This window comes from Mchenga conophoros, linkage group LG15, assembly GCF_057382185.1.
Source record: "Mchenga conophoros isolate Kocher_MC1m ecotype Shallow Benthic linkage group LG15, M_conophoros_male_GT1.1, whole genome shotgun sequence".
NCBI lineage: Eukaryota > Metazoa > Chordata > Actinopteri > Cichliformes > Cichlidae > Mchenga > Mchenga conophoros.
This window is the reverse complement of record NC_140540.1, coordinates 21,665,297-21,686,911: the sequence shown is the minus strand read 5'-3', so window position 1 is coordinate 21,686,911 and position 21,615 is coordinate 21,665,297. Positions and strand designations below refer to the sequence as shown.

At 39.9% G+C, this 21,615-nt stretch overlaps 3 protein-coding genes across 3 annotated transcripts; 2 read left to right on the top strand and 1 right to left on the bottom strand.

Moving 5' to 3' along the window:
• Positions 1-3,464: 3,464 nt before the first annotated feature.
• LOC146558279 (uncharacterized) lies at positions 3,465-7,176 on the top strand. Its single transcript, XM_085247829.1, has 8 exons — positions 3,465-3,600; positions 3,682-4,011; positions 4,131-4,370; positions 4,958-5,044; positions 5,146-5,174; positions 5,283-5,339; positions 6,459-6,527; positions 6,717-7,176. Exons 1-8 carry the CDS (start codon positions 3,540-3,542, stop codon positions 6,858-6,860), a joined length of 1,017 nt encoding a protein of 338 aa, XP_085103955.1. The 5' UTR covers positions 3,465-3,539; the 3' UTR covers positions 6,861-7,176.
• Positions 7,177-7,900: 724 nt separating this feature from the next.
• LOC146558278 (uncharacterized) lies at positions 7,901-10,612 on the top strand. The gene is made up of 4 exons (XM_085247830.1): positions 7,901-7,986; positions 8,171-8,506; positions 10,229-10,327; positions 10,503-10,612. The coding sequence occupies exons 1-4, from the start codon at positions 7,926-7,928 to the stop codon at positions 10,610-10,612; spliced, it is 606 nt and encodes a 201-aa protein (XP_085103956.1). The 5' UTR covers positions 7,901-7,925.
• A 5,227-nt stretch (positions 10,613-15,839) lies between these two features.
• On the bottom strand, positions 15,840-20,965 carry LOC146558277 (uncharacterized). Its single transcript, XM_085247915.1, has 4 exons — positions 19,203-20,965; positions 17,923-18,039; positions 16,663-17,004; positions 15,840-16,412 (listed from the first exon to the last, which is right to left on the bottom strand). The coding sequence occupies exons 1-4, from the start codon at positions 19,432-19,434 to the stop codon at positions 16,321-16,323; spliced, it is 783 nt and encodes a 260-aa protein (XP_085104041.1). The 5' UTR covers positions 19,435-20,965; the 3' UTR covers positions 15,840-16,320.
• Between the last annotated feature and the right edge of the window lie 650 nt (positions 20,966-21,615).

Here is a 21,615-nt window from a genome sequence, read left to right as displayed (position 1 = left end):
CATCGACTGCGCTTCAGCTTCTCATTTAAGCTTGTATGTAGTGAAAAATCTACCGTCTACAGTGGTGAGTGATTATATTAAACAAGGGTTTAAAGATTGTGTGTACTTTTTATAAAGAGGGTTAAGAAGTGGATGTCAATGTTATGTGACATGAACAAGTTTCCATTAGAGCACTGAAATACCAGCTGTTTCGATATTAAATTTGCCTTTAGGAATTAATCTGTAAGTGCTTGAAATGTAAGCTTTATTTAACGTTGTTTTGTTGTTGTTTTTTCCTAAAAGAATTATCCGGTTTTTAACATACGGATAAAAGGCACTACTGTTCAACGGAAATCTTCATTTTGTGGGCTATTTACTGTGGCATCATTTAATTTGAGTTTTAGTGGGAATTTTTTGTATTTAACTTACGTTAAAAATGGTCAAAGTAACTTACTCTTTTTAACGATATTTGAAATGGTCGCTAGCAGTTATGTTCTCGCCACTGCCTGTTACCATTATGGGTGTAAAGTATGGAGGACCACAAGAGCCACACACATTGAAATAAAGGATTCTACTTAAATGATGAATTGTAGAACAAATTCTGCATCTGTGAATTCATTTTAACTAATTTAACCCTCTGGGGTCGCGGGACGCGTCAAAATCACATGACCAATTTAAGAGGACACAGCTACAAGATGCAGCACGTCAGAGTCTCCATTTCAACTTGGGTCAAAAGTGCGGAGTTCAAGCTATATACCAGTTTACCATGTCAGCCAATCAAAAAAAAAAATGATAAGGCAACATGTGACATTTGGTTGTTTAGGGAGAAGGGGAAGTTTTTAGGGGTGACACCCGCAACGGACAGCGGGCGAGCGAAAGAAAGAGAGAGAGCGAGTTTTCATATGTGAGACATTAGTGACGTTTCGCGTGTTTGGAGGCTAGAGTTAGTTTACCTGCTCTGTTATGGTAACTGTCTTGATTAAATAATATTTTTATATTTTTAAAAGCATATCAATTAACAAAAACATTTGTTACACCCCGGCCTAGGCAACCGGAGTGCAACACGAAAAAAAGTAAAAATAAAGAAAAAAAAACACAAAAAAACCCCACAAAAATCATCCCAAAACGACCACCATTTTCTTTAAAGCAAAATGATATTTATTTACAACGCAAGGCGCCAAACTATTTACAACGGGGGGGGAAGAAGATCGCGACCATGACAACTGACACACAGGGCTTAAATACATGGAGGGAACAATCAGGGAATGGACAACAGGAGGGAAACACAGCTGGGGCAAATCAGAACTGACGAGACAAGGAAACGTAAACTGAACACACTAAGATGACACAGACTTTCAAAGTAAAGTAGGAAACACATAACAGTCACGCAAAAACAACACATTACCAACGCCAAATCGTCAATCCCGGAGGAGCACCTAGACACTCAAATCCACACACAATTACGGTCACAGCCGTAACACCCCCTTACCCAAGAATTAACATTAACCCCAAAATGTTTAATTCAAGGAGACAGTGCTCTAGACAGGGTGTCAGCCAATACGTCAACCTTCCCTTTCTTGTAACTGATCCCCAAGTTAAAATCTTGCAACAACAAGGACCAGCGCATAAGTCTTTGATTGGAGTTGCACATTTGGGAAAGGAACACCAGTGGGTTGTGACCGGTAAACACCTGCACAGGCAGCACACTTGACCCAGCATAGACCTAACATACCCCCCACCCAAAAAAACAAACATTTAAAACATACAACCCCAACGAAAAATGTTCGTTCCATGTCCAGCCCATACGGCACCGGCCACCGTCCCGCAGGCAACGCTGATGACTGGACGGGTCCTCCAGTGGAAACGGAAAACCGGAGCGGGCCCTCGGATCCTCCAGCGAAGACAAACGAAGCTGATGAAGGCTGGAGCGGTCCCTCGGACACTCCAGCGAAGGCGGATGAAGGCTGGAGCGGTCCCACGGACCCTCCAGCAGACGACGAAGGCTGGGGCGGTCCCTCGGATCCTCCAGCGAAGGTGGATGAAGGCTGGAGCGGTCCCACGGACCCTCCAGCAGACGACGAAGGCTGAGGCGGTCCCTCGGACCCCCCAGCGAAGGCAAATGAAGACTGAAGCGGTCCCACGGACCCTCCAGCGGAGGCAGATGAAACTGATGGAGGCTGGAGCGGTCCCCCTGACCCTCCAGCAGACGACGAAGGCTGAGGCGGTCCCTCGGACCCCCCAGCGAAGGCAAATGAAGACTGAAGCGGTCCCACGGACCCTCCAGCGGAGGCAGATGAAACTGATGGAGGCTGGAGCGGTCCCCCTGACCCTCCAGCAGACGACGAAGGCTGGAGTGGTCCCACGGACCCTCCAGCGAAGGCAGATGAAGGCTGGAGCGGTCCCACGGACCCTCCAGCGAAGACAAACGAAGGCTGAAGCGGTCCTCGGACCCCACAGTGATTGGACGAGCCCCCATATGTTACACCCCGGCCTAGGCAACCGGAGTGCAACACGAAAAAAAGTAAAAATAAAGAAAAAAAACACAAAAAAACCCCACTAAAATAATCCCAAAACGAGATTTAAAGCAAGATACGACATTTATTTACATCACAACACAAGGCGCCAAACTATTTACAACGGGGGGAAGATCGCGACCATGACAACTGACACACAGGGCTTAAATACATGGAGGGAACAATCAGGGAATGGACAACAGGAGGGAAACACAGCTGGGGCAAATCAGAACTGACGAGACAAGGAAACGTAAACTGAACACACTAAGATGACACAGACTTTCAAAGTAAAGTAGGAAACACATAACAGTCACGCAAAAACAACACATTACCAACGCCAAATCGTCAATCCCGGAGGAGCACCTAGACACTCAAATCCACACACAATTACGGTCACAGCCGTAACACATTAAAGAGTGTTTGAGAACGTTTATCCAGCCATGATTTGAAAGCATATAGCCCACATTTTAACAGACTGGTGTAGCAGTGAAGATGTTTAATCTGCAGTGAAAGTAATATAATAAAAGTCACATGTTGTACCAGCTGTTCCAGTGAAAGGTTTGTCCCATTAGCTTGTCTATATACCTTTTAAGTTACATTTCATCAAACAGTCCTGAGAATCCACACAAATGATCTTTTTATATATTACAGTCCAAAGTGAATGCAGATGGTCTCCTGCAGCTTTAAAATATCTAAAGGACACTGAGTGTGGAAACGATCTGTGTTTCTCTTTTTGGTCATCATTAAGTGCTAAAAATTCTGCTGCTGATGTACTCACATTCCTACCAAAAGACTTCCCTTTTGCTTCTCAGAGGAAAAACTATTTCAGAAATGCAATGAGGAACCAACACGTGTTAGAGCTAGAAAGAAAACATCTTATCTGTTACAGCTTGGACATCAACAGCAGATAGTTGTCCTCTTCACCTGGCCCTCTCTATCAGCATAATATTAGCATAAATCACAGGAAGTGGACACAGCATCTCTACAAGAAGGACTATTTCAGAGATTAATTTTTAATGTGAGAAACAGGAAGGAGAAAGACGGAGAATGGCTGAATTCAGGTGGATTCAAATGTTTTCATCAGTGATACTAATGCTTCAATTGTCAGGTAAGAATATTTAAACGTTTAAAAATGAGATTACAAAAGCTTAGTTTGTTGACATTATTGATTTTATTCTTTTCTTCACAGCAGCAGCAGCTGACTACTCTGAGTTTATTATCAGGGATGAAGGGGAGGTCACTTTGTCATGTGAAAATGTGACAGATGATCAAGATAAATGTGACAGAACTACCTGGCTCTTAAGTCAGTCAAATAGAGCCGTAGTAACACTGTTTGAAAACGGGAAGATTCACCAAGGGGTCAAAAATAAATCAGACAGACTGAGTGTTACAGCAAAATGTTCTCTGGTTATAAAGAAGCCCACAGCTGAGGATGTTGGTCAGTACACCTGCAGAAGGTTCAACAAATCAGGACAAAAAGAAGGTTCAGACTCTGTAGCTGAGCTGTCTGTTGTTAACCGTGAGTATTTCCATCATAATGTTTTCAGATTATTAGAACATCAAACTGAAACATTACAATAACTATAACTACAGTGATGATTACTGTAAATGTTATTCTTGTTCTCTCTTTTTTAACAGTAACTGAATATAAGGAGGATGACACAGTGACATTGAAGTGCTCTGTGTCCACATATAAAGAATGTAAATACACTGTGAAGTGGCTCTATGGTAACAAAGACCTGAGGATGTCACAGTCTGCCTGCAGTGTGACCTTTGCAACATCTGATCACATTTACACATCCAAGAACTCTGAGATGTTGAAGTGCCAAGTAGCACATGGTGGAAACGTGCAGGAGTTTATCTTCAGTCAATCTTCTGGTCAGAGAAGGGATACGTAAACATTTCAGTCCTTACAATAACTTCATCCTGTTATAAACAAACAAAGAACTTTTTTGGGGATATGATCATAGAAAAAGTGCTTGTATGATTGGGTGAATAAGGCGAGTTGTATAAAGCGCTTTGAAGTCAGGTAAAGTAGAAAAGCACTGCAAAAGAAGCACAATTTAACAGACTGCAGAAGCCCGCTCCTACCAACAGTCAGCGTTGGATTCTTATACACGATACACTTACTTCACTTCAGCAAGTTCCCAAAAATAAGCTGTAAAAGAAAACATCCTGTGGAGATGTATTAATGGAAAGAAGGAAAAGGGGAAGTCAGCTTAATGAGGCTGCTGTTCATTTTCTGTTCCAGTTTATAAAAAAGCTTATTTTTAAAAAACATTTCTGTCAGTGAAATAACATTATAACCAGAACAATATTTCTTTGTTGGTCATTTTAAGCAAATACAATGATCTTAACTGAGTAATTTTATACAACCTAAAACACATTTGATTTTTATACATCAGGATTTTAAAAAGACAAGAACCTGCAGACATAATGTGTTTAATGTTTTTCTTTTTCTTCAGGTGTGTGGAAGTTTATTGTTGTAGCGCTGGGGTTAACAGTACTCATAATGAGTGCTTTCATAGGCATCATATGGAAGAGAGTTAAAGGTGAGAGCTTTCACAAGACTGAGCTTTCATCACCAGGGAGACTGCAGAAACCAGGATGGACTTTCATTCTAAAAGCTTGAATTGATTTTTCTCTTTTTCAGAACACAAATCACAGATGAATGAAAATGCTGTGAGTTATAACACTTTCATGCTATATACGAGTAATCAGTCTTTCTCACTGATGTGATTATAGTCTGCTGTGTTTATGAGGCTTCTTTGTCTGTTTTATTTGTTCCAGGAACTCAGTTTAAACCCTGCAGTGACTCTGTCTGCTCCAGGAACCATTCAGGACTCTGTGAGCTCAAATACTTACTCACCACTAGGGATGGGTATCGTTTAGGTTTTATCCGATACCGGTGCCAAATCGGTACTTTTGAAACGGTGCCGGTGCTCAAACCGGTGCTTAAAGAATGGAGAACACAAAATTGGTCCAAAAACCTCTCATGTTCAGCTGGTTTTTTGTAAAAAGATAACAATGTTAGCCTTTTCTGCAGCTATGGGGCATATATGGTATCACTCTTGGCTGGAAGCAGTGCTTAAACAATGGAAAAAACACAAACTTTATCCAAAAACCTCTCATGTTTAGCTGTTTCCCTCTTTTTCTTTGGTCATTTTAGCCTTTTTGGCCAGAGTGAAGGGAGTATCTGCCATCAAACAAGAAGACAGCCGCATGTACCTATGATGATGTTTGCTAGCTCACCTTACCTGCATTAATGTAATAACGTGGTTAGCCTACTCAATGTAAATTACACACGAACAACATTAAGCTACTCACGCAGAGACGAACGGCTGCTGCTGCTGCCATCATCATCCTCATCATTTCTGCTACACTGGCAGGGCTAGGGGCCAGGACTCTACTCTTCGTGTTTTTGGGGATGTTGCTAACTCCGGGTCTGATAACAGGCACCACACCCGCAGTAGATGTGCTCGGTGTGAGGTCTCGCAGCAAGCTATCAAATACAGCGCATTTCTGGCCTTTTAAAAAAAAAACGCTATGCGTCGCCAGGTATTTCATCGGATTTGATGTGTTACTTCCTTTGACAGTATCACAGTATCAGCTTAAAGCACTTGTTGCAGGCTGCTGAGTTTGCATATTTTGCTGTGAAGTACAGCCAGACTTTTGACCGCTTCGCCTTGGGCATTTTTAATCTGTAGCTCTGCTCTAAAAGAATGTACGTACCTGGGCCCACCTACTATCCTCGGAAACGTAAAATGATTGGCTAGAAGTGTATCACAGCTCAGGAAAAAAAAGCACCGAAATAAAGCACCGAAATGTGCGCTGCTTTTCGGTCTGGTTACTACCGTTTATGGCACCGGACACCGGTACCCATCCCTACTCACCACTTGTATTTGTTCTCCCATATGTTGAATCTAAGCATTACTGAGCAGTCTCTATGTTGTCGTATCTGTGCAGGCTGAATCTGAATACGCTGTTCCCTATTCCTCCATCAGCTACACTAACAACACCACCAGTAAAGCTCAGGTAAGCTGTCCTGTTGGTTATTCAGGTGATGTCAGTTAATAACAATAAAAATTCCCATGAAAGAGCAAGGTAAATGTTGATATCTGAGTGTTAAGAATAAATATTAAGATTATAATACTATTATCATATCTGCCTTACCCTACATTATTATGGTCTTAATTATTTTGTTTTTTGTGTATTCATTTTCAGGTTGTGGGTCAAGATGATGATGATGAAGATGATGACACAGTGACCTACATCACCATGAAAAGTCACATCACTTCTGCTGCACCCTCCAGTGATCCCAGCAGCCTCTATGCTGCCGTTAACAAACCAGTGAGAGACACGTGTTGACGAAACAGCTACAGCTCATACAAGCTTTCTTACGTTACACTGGTTATGGTTGCGCTCAGGCCCTTTTTAACCTGTTATTTGTATCAGATTGTGTAAAAATGTTTCTAATAGGCTTAAGTTCTCCATGTTTAACAAAAAGGATATTATACTGCTCATTTACATTTCTAACACAGAATGTTGCACTATGTTTTATCCATAAATTGTCTCCAGTTTGACAAAGTTCAGAATTTATTACTGTAGCAATCCCTTTATCCAGAAGGGGGTGCTGTATATTCATTATAACAAAATGTGAAGCAGTGGAAGAAATGATCTAACATCCTCAGACATAATAAAAGTCACATGTTACATCAGCTGTTTCTGCTTGCAGTCATTTAAACATCTATATCGCAGAACTGTTTGAGTGTGTGTTTCAAAGCTGAATTAGTTAATTATTCCGTATTCAACAATATAGAATCACAATGGAAAACATCCTGTGATTAACACTCCTCTAAATCCCTGTGCTTTGTGAAAATCATCTCTTTGGGATTTATGATCCTGCAAATTTGTTCGTCTCTGTAAACTTTTCGATTGGACAAATGGGAGAGAGGGGTTTCACCCACTCAAGGTGCATTTCCTGCTACTCCCTCTGCTCGACGCAGCAGGAAAACTGTTATTCCACCACACAAGGAAAAGAAAAAACATGGTTTTCAAAGTGTGTGCTGCTTCTCATTGCAATTGTATCTGTGGCGTCTGATACGAGCCCTTTTGGTTTGGCGGTGTGCGTAAACTCTGAGCATTATGATTCAGTTTCTCATATTGCAGAAGTAAATAAAGTAAAGTGGACAGGACAACCAAACCTTACTTAACTATCTAAGAGATTAATTTTAGGAGTCACTTTAACAACAACTGGCTGTTAATAAATGAGGAACATGGAAGCTGTGACAGTCTGGTTGTGTAAGAATAATGGCAGAAATGTGAGAAAGAAAGCTGAAAGTCATAATGAGGAAGTCATAGATCGAAAACTACAGGAAGAAGACACGCTTATGCTTTAGAAGCCTGAGAAGAAAGGAGAGACTGAGAGACACGATGGTTACATTTAGATGGATAGAAATGTTTCTGTTCTTTGTACTCATGCTTCAGTTTGGAGGTAAGGATGATTTTTACACTGTACATCGTCTTAGGATTTGAAAACTAACTCTTCTTTTTAATTTTAGTAATATCATTTTTATTTAGCACACAAAGCTGTGGTGTTTCTGTGAACAATGAAAACTGAGTTTGATGCACTCTTGAAAAATGTAGTGTTAACATTTTTGATTCTGTCATGTTCTCAGGAGTAAATAGTGGAGATCTTCCACTCTCCTTCACTGTCAGAGATGGAGATAAAGTCACTTTGCCTTGTGAAAATCTCATCAACAATCATCACAACTGTGACACTACTGTCTGGCTCTTCACTGATTCAAGAGGCACACCATCAGTAGAGCTGGTTAATCTTGGACAAATCAAAGAAAAAGCCAAATCAGACAGACTGAGTGTTACAGCAGAATGCTCACTGGTTATAAAGAAGGTCACAGCTGAGGATGTTGGTCGTTACACCTGCAGACAGTTTAGAGGCAATCCAGGGAGACAGCAAGGTCCAGATGCTGTGGTTTATCTGTCTGTTGTTAGTAGTGAGTATTTGCAACACTATATTTTTGAGCTCAAACCATCCTGTTAGAACAACATGCTGACAAGTTACATTTTGAAAAAAGGAAACTTATATTTATTTGGTATTTCTCTTGAATTTCATCTTCACCAGTGACTGAACACAAGAAAGCTGTTGAGGTGACTTTAAACTGCTCTGTGTGGACATATGGACGGTGCAAACACAAAGTGAAGTGGATCCATATCAGTGAAGCTCTGGATGGAGATTACTCAAATTTAAAAACATCGGAGTCTTCCTGCTCTGCTACTGTGACATTTCTGAATGATGCATCACTCATATATCAACTTATGACTTTAACTGTAGCGTAACAACAGAAGGAAAAAAAGAGCAGCTTTTTACCTTCAGCGCTCAGTCATCAGAAACCAGGAGAGATTCTGAAGAACCTTTCAAAATAACTTTGCATTAATCTGACTAATTACCTAAAATATCCGCTCATTTTATTGATCTGAAGCTTTACAGTTTTTTCTGATTTCTTAAGCACATTTTTTGTAACTATTGGCTAATTTTGCAAAACTCTTCACACAAATAAGAAAACCTGTCACCCAATAATCAAAACATTGTAGTTCTCTTGTAAAAGCAAACACAGCTAGATTAACTCTTCACACCTTCGTAAAAATGGTGTTTCCGTATCAAACAGTACACACAAGCCATCATCTACTAAGCACACAATGCACCAACTGCACACTGATGGTATGAATACAAAACACATCTGGCTTTTGCTTTCTCTGTGCACAAGGTAGGCTATGTCAGTTTGAGCTCATACTTCTGTCATAGATCCATAAGCATAGAGGGAGCCAAACTTCAAGTACTGGTGTTTATTCAAACACATCAAAACAAACACAAGTGTTCATTTCCAAGTATAGGATTATTTGCAATCGCCATAATGACTATATGGGTTACTTGGTCTGCAGTGAACATGCTTCCTCTGCCCCCAGCATCTGGTCATCTAGCAATTCTGTAAAGTAGCAATTTCAGTATTTTTACATCAATGGTATTGGTGTGTTTCTCATTGGCATATGGCAGTGCTACAAATCTTTGTGCGAAGTGACTGTACTAACCGATTCTCATTTCAAGATGTCCTTATGGTACTTGCTACAGTGTAGCGGCTCGAGTTAGGCTGGACCTGTTGGCCAGCTACCCTCAGGGTCATTCCACGGTTGATTACATGGTCCACTATTGTAGCTCTGATGTCATCAGCAATTCTATTTCTTACTCTTCCTACCCTTCCTCTCCCCCTCTCCTCATCTTCCTCTCCCCCCTCCTCGTCTTCCTCTTGCTCCTCCTTGTCCTTGTCGTCCTCTTCATTCTACTTCTTCACCTCCACGTCCTCTTCCTCGGCCTCCTCTACTTCACATGGGGAAGTGTGCCAGACAGTTGGCAAATTAGTGTTAATGATAGCCATACATGTGTATACTTTTGCTAGGAGTGTGTTGGAAATTTGGTAATTGAGTGTTGTGCAGTGAATTGTGCCTACAGTTTTGCAAAGTGTGTGTTACAAAATTGCAAACTGAGTGCAAAGCAGTTTTTGTGCTTTTAGTTTTGCAAACTCAGTGAGTGGTTTTGCTATAAGTCTGAATAGTTTTAGAGATTGTGCTACAGGAATCACAGTTAGGGTTTAAGCATTCAGAAAAAACTGTAATTGACTGAACTTAGTTTCCTAATGAAAGGTCCACTGAATTTTATTCAGGTGAGAAATCAAATACTGCAACAACAATAAAATCAGAAACTACAACTGGAAACACAACAAAAGAGCTGGAAATCATGGATGATTCAACAAAATTACAAGGTAATCAACAATATTCAGCTTTTTTTTTTTTCAATATTTCTATATTTTAGAATGAAATGTTTTAATTTCAGATACATGTTTTTTTTCCTCTGTATTCATCTACATTAAAAAACAAAAACAATCAGAAAATGACATTTAAAATATTATTTTCATGCTTTTCATGCTCTGTCTCCAGGCTCATGCTGGTACAGGCTCATCATAGTGCCTCTGGGTTTAGCAGCACTTATAGCAGCTGTTGTGGTCATCAACATCTGGACAAGAGCTGGTGAGAATGTTCACACATAAGCAAGAAGGGTTGATAAACCAGACATGAAGCTCTGAAGAAGCACGGGTTTATGATTTTGTATTTTACAGGTGTGTAAAGATGGTGAACAATGAAAAAGTCCAGTCTACTGAAGTAGCTTGACCAACCCTCCAGCTTCTATCAGATCTCACTGATGAGCACATCAACAAGCTTTATATTTGCACGAGGAGCAGAAGCTTTTAAAAAGAGAATCGTTGTTTTTGCCTTAGTCACAGTTTGGACAACAATTTGAAATCTTGATATGATCTTTTTAGAACCACAGTGACTTTTCTAAAATACCTGCCTGCATCAGCGGTAAAAAGCTCTTTCTCCTTGTACTGTGTTTTTTGGAGGTGTACATTGTTTTTCATCAGTTTTCAGCAGGCAGGGGTAGCTTTTGGTGGTTTTCTGGACCACAAAAATAGAAACACGTTTGACATGTTGTTTTCTCTTTCTGCAGAAGCCTCCTGTACAGCATGGTTGTTGTAAAAAGAAATACACATACAAATATTTTTCTTTTACATCTGCATTTGCTGATCATTTCTGAATTTGAAAAACATGCTCTCACTATTATTTCCAAAACACTCCTGTTGGCACTTGGGTAATAGATTTCAAAGCCATTTTTCATTTCTTTCTTTTTCAGCTGCAGAAAGTTAGTTTAGAGTTTTGAGCTTAGTTTTATGAGCCTGAGCCTGGATACAAAGTCATTTGTATGTGGTCGAATCTGGTCTGCGCTCAAATGAGTTTTGATTGATGATGATGTAATCACACACACTGTTATCTTTAATGGGTTTGAACATAATGCAATCTTTAAAATAAATAAAAATTCTAAGCAGAAAGTCTGTTTTGCATCTCTCACTTCAGTCACTTTTGGTGTCTTGTTTCCAATCTTTAACTCTCATGTTATTTTAAGAACAACCACTTCTACCTGTCCCAGTTCCATAAGTACACCCTATCTTCGTTCATTTCTCTCCTTTGAACTCTTTGACAACCCTTCCCAGCATCCTGTGACTGGTTTGTGCTTTCATGACTACAAATGTAAATTTGGATTGGATTTTTGCCCTATCCTGTTAGCTTCTCTATTTGACTTTAAAGTACATTTAAATATGCCATTCAGCCACAACTTTGAGACCTGCCTGTCACAGTCAGGCTGCAAAGCTGACTGTGTGAATAAAGGAGGTAAACTCAAGCGCAGACACTCTAAAACAAAACTCAAACTTAACAGAAAGCGAGACGTTTATTAAGGCTGGTAAGACATTGCAAAACAAAAGGCAGAGGTGATGCTAAACAATAACCTAAACTGGGGAAATTAAAGATAAACATAAAAAAACCCAAAACATGACGTGGCTACGTGACACATGATAGATGGAACATGGTGGTGCAAAGGACAAAAGACAACCTGACACTGAACAAAGTAGGACAGAGGACTTCAGTACACACAGAGATAATGAGGGGATGTGGAACAGGTGGGAACACAGCTGGGACAAATCAGACCTAACGAGACAAGGAACACTGCACATAGGACAGGGACTTTCACAGTAAAACAAGAAACAGAGTGGAATCCAGACATGGCAACACAAGCTTGACAATATGAACAAGAAGACAAGAAACATGACAGACTAACACAGATGACTTAAGTAAAACATAAACTAAACTTAAGGTAACCAAATGATAATCCTATTACATAACATATTTAAAGGAATAACTTAAAGACTCAAAGCACTGCCCAAAAGCTTATCTCCATCTATACAAGGACAAGTGACCTCTGAGGAAGTTAGAGGAAGCATGACTTCATCTGTGATATCTGAAACAACTCATTTGGACTGTCTGCAGTGTTTATGTGGCAGCTTTGTGTATCCTATCTCATGTCAAGGCTTTCATTGGGGAGTGTGAACATTTCATTCTGTGGATTGCATTGCTCTACTGAAAATAAATCTCTTGTAAACTGGTTCATTCATTATAGAAGGTGATAATTTATACTTTGCATGTCCCACTTCTAGTAAACTTTTCCACTAAAAAGCATAATTGGATACTGAAATGTTTAAACATAAAGAATCATTCATCTTCTGCAGCTTTAAAATATCTAAAAGACACTCTGTGGTTTTTTGACCTGTGTCTGGTCGTCATTAGAGGTTAAAACCTGCAGAGTTATGCTGGGGCTGTCGTATCCACATTTGCACCAAAGCACTTCCCCTTCAGTTCTCAGAAAGAGACACTTAAATAAGATGTAATGAGTACCAATGAAGTGACAACAGTTGAGCCTGTGAGTTTGTTGCCTCTGCACATCTATGCAGATTAATGTTTCTACCCTGTTGGCCTTACTTTCAGTCACGAATAAAAAAAGAGAGAATGAAATTTACAGTAATCTTCCAGTTTGTGTTTTAATGAGACAGTCTGAGCTGAAAATTATATGATTGAAATGTTTACTATTAACAACATAGGCATGAGCCACAAAAAAAAAAAAACAATATGTTGAACTTTCTGAAAGTGTAATAACCAACACCCTCAGCTGTGAGAACAGTTTGCTGTTACACTTAGTTTAAATGTCTAAAGGACATTTAGTGTGTGAAGCGTCTGTTTCTGACGGTAACTCTTCTACATTCTCACCAACTCTGCCCCTTCACTTCTCAGAAAAACAACACTTCACAGACACAGTGAGGGACCAACAAGTATCAGAGCAAGAAGACGTAATCTTACCTTCACAAACGGACAGTGGGATTATCATAAGTCACTGAGCAACATTCGGCTGTCTGTTCTACGTGCTCGTTTTAGTTTTACAGGGTTTGATGGCCTGCAGTGACCTTTGACCTCTTTAATATTGTTTCGTTCCCCAGCCATTTTATAAACAACAGAAATTGTCAGAGAAAGGACTTCCTGAACAGTTAGCGTGAGATAGTGAGATAACAACCACAGGAACCGCCACAGGGAGCACAACTTTAAAGTCTGCGACTGTCATTACTGTGAGAAACAGGAAGGAGAAATACCGAGAAGCATGATGGCTGAATTCAGATGGATTCACATGTTTTTATCAGTGATACTAATGCTTCAATTAACAGGTAGGAATACAGATACGTTTATAAATGAGATTACAAAAGTTTACACTGAGGACATTATTATTATTATCATCTCAGCAGATTCTGAGTTCTATGAATGTATTACCTCACTAATAACAGGGAAGCTGATACACTTATTTTTCAGAAGCTCAAGAAGAAAGTGAGAAAAGAGAGACTATGAGAAATGATGGTTAAATCGATTTAGCTTAAAGTGTTTTTATTGCTGTACCTGTGCTTCAGTTGGTAAGGATACATCCAACATGTGTATAAGAGAAAGATTTAAAAACATTTCCAGCTCAGTGCACTAGTGAAAATGAAAAAGATACAAATGCATACATGTGTGCATAACTGTGCAAAATTATCTGTGCTCTGACATGCAGTGTTACCTTTTTGATTCTTTGTCGTGTTCTCAGGAACACTAAGTGGAGATCTTTCACTCTCCTTCACTGTCAGAGATGGAGATAAAGTCACTTTGCCTTGTGAAAATGTGATGAAGAATCATCACAACTGTAACGCTATCAACTGGCTCTTCATTGAATCAAGAAGCACACCAGCAGTAGAGCTGGTTAATCATGGACAGATCAAAGAAAAGGCCAAATCAGACAGACTGAGTGTTACAGCAGAATGCTCACTGGTTATAAAGAAGGTCACAGCTGAGGATGTTGGTCGTTACACCTGCAGACAGTTTAGAGGCAATCCAGGGAAACAGCAAGGTCATCACAAGCACAACAAGAGAACAAGAAAACAATCCATGATGCAAAATTAATCCAAAACATAATAAACTCAAAATACTGGGTCCAACGGACACAGAACCGTGACAGCTACATAGTACTTCAGTTAGAGTCATTGACCTTTTTTTTTTTTTTTTAACAATGTCCATATCTACTCCACTGATTAAAAAGGAGCATAGCCTCGAATGAATAGCCAATTATATGACCCTTGTCCAACATTTAATGGTTCAATTCATTGCCATTTTTTCCCCATTCGCAGTTTTTTACATATATTTTATAAATTAATGTGCACAGTTTGTGTTGTTAGTGTCTTTGTTAATTATCCCGTTTGTCTTTTAACCCTAACATGAAGCACTTTAGTCTTTCAATCAGTTTTTGTTTTCTCAATCTTATAGAATATTTCTTACATTTAAACACAAAACTTTAGGCTGCTTTGGGGATGAAGAGCCATACAGAGAGGAATTAGGCTAGTAACAAATGTGCAAAAATGACCCATACAACTCATGTGCAGTGATTTTTGTGTAACTATTATTAAAAATTGACACATCACCAACTAATTAAACATGAATGACTCAAACAGATTTTACACAGATGTGATGACTAACTGCTAAAAGGTTTTCTGTGGATACAAATGTCTACAAATATTTGTGACATTCTTTTCTTTCACTTACAGATTGGTAAAAAATGTGTGCACGGGTTACCAGACACACACAGGTTACAATATATTTGTGTGCAGTTTTAACATTATATAGTATATTGTTATTAAAAATGATCTAATTTAGTAGCCATAGCCACTACCTTAACAAAACAGACAGGTAAAGTGGCTATCAGGTAATTGCTAATGAGCAGCCAGGTTAACATTTATGTTAACTCTTCAATATTTCAACACTATTAAAACAGGAGCTTTACTCACTGCTGAAACCTCACTGTTTAGCTGCTAGTGAGGGGCGGGGCTGTGTGCCTGTCTGTGGTGATGTGTCAGTTGAAGGAGGCGCTGTTGGTCTTTTTAGTATCAATTATTATCTACTGACTTTTCTTTCTTTTAAAAATCCTCTTTTAAGACTCTGACTGTGCAGGCTTTGTTCAAGTGCTGTTGGAAAACTTGGACATCTGAGCTTTCCTGTGCATTTATGCATAGTGAACTGGTACTTATACAGAACCTTCCTATATTCAAGTTGAGCATTAAATAGCTTTCTACTACAAGTCATTATTCTACCAGTCACACACATTTCTGCAGTGCTCTAATCTGAGCATTTTTATCTGTTCACACACACTCACACTATAGCCTATAAAGGCAAATTAATGTTTTGGATAAGTTAAAGTAACAAGTTGTTCTTGTCAAGAGAATACAGCCAGTCCAAAATGTAGTGCACAGACCACAGAAGACAATTTCTGTTGGGGGAAAACTCTGTAAAAAACCCAGGAGAAATAAAGACACAATGAGACAAAGTTACTTTCTTTATCAAACGTGTACACGGGTGAGCTGCTAAGAACAACTCACACCATGCACAGTGGCTTGGTAATTTTTATAGGCACAGAGCACAGAGACAGTGAGAACAGGATAACAAATAATAAACAGATAAAATAAAACAACTCCATATATGGTGCTAGTCTCGTCAGCAGAGAGCTAGGGAAGATAAAACAATCTAAAACAATGTGTCCCAGAAACAAGATGTCTTTGCTGGGAAAGTCTAAAAAGATAATTCTAAACTAATCTAACCATAGGCAAAGGGCAGACAAAAGGCATCTTTGTACATTTAAAAGAAGGTAAAGAAACATAGAATCATTTTTTCCTGTAACACTTTCTGTCTACAGAGTGTAAATAGAAATGGTTGAATGAAGAAATCAAACAGTAGTTTCTCTGATAATCAAAGCAACAATCAACCAAAAGCTTCAGATAACTCATACTGACTGCAGTAAACAGAGTTACTTTGGAAGAAGAGAAAGTGGAGTGGCGGAGTCTTCATTGTTTTCTGTGCCAATGTGGAACAAACCTCTGATGGTTTTCAGCCATCCCTCTGCAGAGGAGAAACACAACAGTGAGTCAGATCACAGAGTCCTGGTAAATGCATGAAGTCACATGACTCCGATTAAGGTGACTGCTCTGTTTATTTTCTGTCAAAGTATACATCAGTTCTTGTGTTTTTATCACACTAACAGCATTTTCATGTGAGGTCACTAACCTTCACAGAAATATAACTGTCAATATTACTAATGGACATGAATGTGTTCAGCAGGAGCTTTTAGGTCATATTCTCTTATACTGACCATGAACCAAGAGCACCACCACTTGCTGCTCCAGGGTCTTTCCCTCATTGTCGCAGACGGTGCAGATATAAACACCTCCATCTTCACAGCTAACATTTCTCAGAGTCAGACTGGCATTTCCTGTAGTCTGTGGGTCTTTCTTCATCTCTGTGTGGCGTCGGAACGATTTGTTGTTTTTATGATGCTGTGTCCGACCCTGCTCATATACGATTGCCTTGACTTCTTTATCTTGGATACGTTTCCACTCCACTATGATGTCCTCTCTCTTACATTTTTTGGATTCAAAGGGCAGCAGGACACTTTCTGCACCCTCTGTCACGTCCACTGCTTTGAGCTGGCAAACTGAGAGAGCAGAGAAGAACATCAACTGTAGCAAACAGCAGCAGTAAATCACTTTTTTTTTTTTTAAAAAAAAACGTCTTTCTATAATGTGGATAACAGCAGGCTGTGTGGCTTAGTGGAGATCACATAATCACCTATTGCACGGAAGACTGGGAGGGGATAGAGATCTGTGGGAAGACTGTTTCGGGAAAGGCGTGCCAAAAATCTGTTAATCAGATATGTAAAAAAAAAACAAAATGAAAGAACCATAACCAATGTGTTAATTCATCCTATCATATATTCAGGTTTTATGTGTGAAGATAAAAGTATAGGATACATATAATGCCTGACTGGTGCTGGATTTATTGATATCTGACAGAAAATGTCTGTCTTCTCCATTCAAGGTTAAAGACGTCTTTTTTTTTTTAGTTTGAAATTTATTTTTTTTCCCACTTCATTCTACATGTCTTTGACCTCTTGTAGGAGATTTTTATCAGTATAGCATTCCTCCATGAATATGTTTGCTTCTTATCAAGGGCAGCTTTTGTTCTTTTGAAGGCAACTGCACGGACAACATTCATAACTTGAGAAACAACATCAGTGAGGAACTGAAGGCTGAGCTTTTGGGTATAAATTAGTCTTCTTCCTTTAGGGGTCTCAAAATGGATCATCTGCCTCTTACAGCAAACACCACATCTATAGCACTCTCTCTTGGCATGAAGTCCTACTGCTGCTCACTGATCATCACTCTTCTTCTTAGCCTAGCATCAACAACTATTTCCCATATCTTCATAGTATCGCTCTGTAGTTACTGAAGCTCTGCACATTTCCATTGTTCCTGAAAGTCAGTACCAGTACGTGTCATCAGATTTTAAACTGAAACTCTCAACATCCCCACAGGAGCTGGCCAGGTCTGCAACACACAAACACACACACTACCTGCAGTTTTCTTCATCCTTTTATATACAAGGCTCATGAAGACAGCAACAGCAGCAGCCAAGAGAACCAGGGGAATCAGGACAGCTGGGACAACTTTGACCCAGACTGGAGAAGGTCCTGTAAAAAACACAAGCAACCTGAACATCACCCACAGTAGTTTCACTTGTTCCAGCAGTATTTTAGATTTCTGAAATTTTAAATAATGATTTTTCATATTCGATAGGGAAATGTGGCATCCTGCAGGATTCCACTTTGGGACCTATTTTGTTTTGTTGTTTTGACTGCCAGCAAGAAAAAGGACTGGCATGTTTTTGTCTAAACTTCTAGCTTACTTATCAGACATGTATATTGTCTGTTTGTAAATTATATCGATGAACACTGATTTGTAAATTATTATAATGCATTAAATGATCAAGATTAAATGTTCTGCTACTCTGTTCTTTTTGTAAGGCTACTGTTTTGTTTTGTTTTTTGCTTTTTATCACGCTTACCTCTTTTATTCAGAGGTAAGCATGATACGCGAGTGTCTGGTTTGAGACTTATTGCACCATGTATAAGCTATCTGAGACGAATGAGAATCCCTCCAAGAATCGACTAAGTTGAATCTTTGTGCAAACAGTCTTATGAATGAGTTAGAGTCTGAACTTCTAGAAGGCCATCTGTCTAAATAGCTGTTAAACACTGTATTAAAGTCTCCACCAAAAATAATAAAAGAATTGGGATATTTAGATAGGCAGCACGATGGCACGGTGGTTAGCACTGTTGCCGCACAGCAAGAAGGTCCTGAGTTCAATTCCACGATCAGGCCGGGGTCTTTCTGTGTGGAGTTTGCATGTTCTCCCCGTGTTTGCGTGGGCTTCCTCCCACCGTCCAAAGACATGCAGCTTGTGGGGATAGGTTAATTGGAAAATCCAAATTGCCACTAGGTGTGAATGTGCGAGTGAATGTGAGTGCGAATGGTTGTCTGTCCCTGTGTGTTGGCCCTGCGACAGACTGGCGACCTGTCCAGGGTGTACCCCGCCTCTCGCCCTATGACAGCTGGGATAGGCTCCAGCGCCCCCCGCGACCCTGAAAAGGATAAGCGGAAGCGAATGGATGGATGGATGGATATTTAGATAACCAGCGCAGTAGGCGCTCCTCCAACCTATCAAAATATAGTTTATTCTCCCTCTGACAGTTAAAACCATACACATTGACTAAAACATAGATAGAGTGTGCAGCCTCAACTATTAGAAAAATGTAATAACCATCTTTATCTATGTCAGAATTCAAGATTTTACCATTAAATCTTCCTTTAAGTATGCAGACACCAGCAGCATGCTCTGTACCATGGGACATCCACAGATCATCTCCCCATTGCGATCTCCAAAATGTTTTTTCTTGTTCTGTTGAGTGAGACTCTTGTATAAAACAGAAATCTGAATTGAACTGCTTGCAAAACAAAAAAATAGCCTTACGTTTAACATTGTTTCTTAAACCTCTTGCATTTAAAGAAATAACAGACAAAGACATAATGATAGTAACAAAAATTAAAAGTGACAAATAAGAAAAAGCTTAGACCAAGTAAATGAAGAACAGTTGAATTGGGAACCTGGTCACTTAAGAGAGTCCTATATAAGATGAGAACTGCAACCCCTGAGTAAGGAAATTGTGAACTTGAATAATAATAGGAATACAATAGCCTAAAACAATAAAACCAATGTGGTAAAAAATAAATAAATAAAATAAATAAATGCTTCACATATGAGCATTGAAAGGGAGCTTAATAGAAATTTTCTTGCTCCATTTAAATAACTAATTATTCAAAAAAAGAATAAAAAAAAACAAACAAACAAAATAAAATAAAAAGAAGCTTATCCAGCTTGCTCATAACATTTTCAGCAAAAATATTGCAGCCAAACTGAAGACCAATAAACAAACAAACTGCATCAGTTTAACTCTGATCGATTTATCAGTCCAACAACAAAAACAAACAAAAAAAGAACGGCAGTGAAACCAAGTTAATCTTAAGATACTTCAGTTTTCACCTCAAAATACCTTGGATCAAGTTATAGGGGTGGAAAAATCTCTTTTCCCTCCACGAATGCACGACCTCCTACGAAGAACGCCAGCTTGTTTTCTTTGCGCGCAGCTTCCACAGACGGCCAGAGTCTGTTTCTTCGGGCGCGGTCGTCAGGAGACAGATCCTCAGCCAGCTTTAGGTTGTTACCTTTCAGGTAGGTGGACTTCTTAGCAGCGCGCCAGACAGCATCGCGGTAGATCCTGGATGTAAACTGAATGATGATTCCCCTGGGTTGGTCGTTGTTGGACTTCTTGGGACCGATGCGGTGGACGGTGTCAACGACGTCGGGGAATTTATCTTGCATCTCCGGCAGGACTGATCTACAGACTTTGAGTACCTCCTGCCGCACGTCCTGCTTGTCCCTCTCGGTCAGACCGTAGAGCTTCAGATTCCAACGGCGTGAATAGCTCTCCAGGGGCCCGTTCTTCGTACGTCGCTTACTACATCCAAGATCAAATGAAACATCCAAGATCAAATCATCGCGCTAACCGTGAGCTCGCTAATCCGGTTCCCCGAACACACCTGCTGTTGACGATTACTACAGCTGGACGCAGTAATGTGACATCACTGGGTGTCGTAAAAGGGGCTACGCATCGATAGTAGAAACATTGATCGGCAACCCTCTGATTGGTCGGCGAAAATGTCGACGGAGCGCGCTCGGCTCGGTATTTTTCGGCAGCAGAGCAAGAACTCTTGAGTGAGGGATTTCAGGAGTTTCAGAGTTTAATCAGAACGCAAGGGAACACTGCAAAGGCTGCAAAAGCAAGGAGCGAGGGCTGGCAGGAAGTTGCTGACAAATTAAACACGTAAGTAATTTAATAATAACAATAATAATGGAGTGGATTGATATAGCGCTTTTCAAGGCACCCAAAGCGCTTTACAATGCCACTATTCAGTCACTCTCACATTCACACACTGGTGGAGGCAGCTACAGTTGTAGCCACAGCTGCCCTGGGGCAGACTGACAGAAGCCAGGCTGCCATATCGCGCCATCGGCCCCTCTGGCCATCACCAGTAGGCGGTAGGGTAGATTTATTATATTACACTATATTATCCAATATTATATTACATTATATTATAATATGTTATATTTTATCCTCTTTCACATTAGAGCCACGACAGGACCCACTAGAACATGGGAACAGGTAAAAGTGAAATATAAGAATATCCTACAGAATGGTAATATTTATCACTTATATTGCTTTTAGTCTCTTGGAAAGAGACCCTGGAATAATCTGTTTGTTTATAACAGCAACCAAGAAAAGGGCAGAGGAAAAAAAGACAGGTGGTGGTCCTGCACCCCCTCGTCAACAAGTTGGTTAAGTGAATAATACCCTCACGGGAAAATCGATATCTCTCTATGAGCACACTGTCGCGCTGAGCTAAAGGATCCTGTCTGTCCCGCAATATACGCTGAATTCTGAGGACTCTCCTTATCAATCTTGCACCTTCCGCAATGGGTGGCTCGCGTATACGGACAGGACATGGCTGCGACAGACTTCCCAAATCCACCTTCGCTTTTATAGCCGTGGTCTCTCATCTTGATTACACGAAGTAATTTACAATTGCTACTCTGAAATATGAATTAAATCTGTAATAATCACATACATGTAATAGAATGTTAATAGTAC

Bases quoted from the DNA above. Each gene is read 5' to 3' on its own strand.
- LOC146558279 (XM_085247829.1), top strand. From the start codon at position 3,540: ATGGCTGAATTCAGGTGGATTCAAATGTTTTCATCAGTGATACTAATG. The intron at 4,012-4,130 runs GTGAGTATTTCC...CTTTTTTAACAG, and splicing joins TGAGCTGTCTGTTGTTAACC to TAACTGAATATAAGGAGGAT. The intron at 6,528-6,716 runs GTAAGCTGTCCT...ATTCATTTTCAG, and splicing joins ACACCACCAGTAAAGCTCAG to GTTGTGGGTCAAGATGATGA.
- LOC146558278 (XM_085247830.1), top strand. From the start codon at position 7,926: ATGGTTACATTTAGATGGATAGAAATGTTTCTGTTCTTTGTACTCATG. The intron at 7,987-8,170 runs GTAAGGATGATT...TCATGTTCTCAG, and splicing joins ACTCATGCTTCAGTTTGGAG to GAGTAAATAGTGGAGATCTT. The intron at 10,328-10,502 runs GTAATCAACAAT...CTCTGTCTCCAG, and splicing joins TGATTCAACAAAATTACAAG to GCTCATGCTGGTACAGGCTC.
- LOC146558277 (XM_085247915.1), bottom strand. From the start codon at position 19,434: ATGTCTTTGTCTGTTATTTCTTTAAATGCAAGAGGTTTAAGAAACAAT. The intron at 17,005-17,922 runs GTAGTGTGTGTG...CTGCTCTCTCAG, and splicing joins AAGGATGAAGAAAACTGCAG to TTTGCCAGCTCAAAGCAGTG. The intron at 16,413-16,662 runs GTCAGTATAAGA...TCTCCTCTGCAG, and splicing joins GGTGGTGCTCTTGGTTCATG to AGGGATGGCTGAAAACCATC.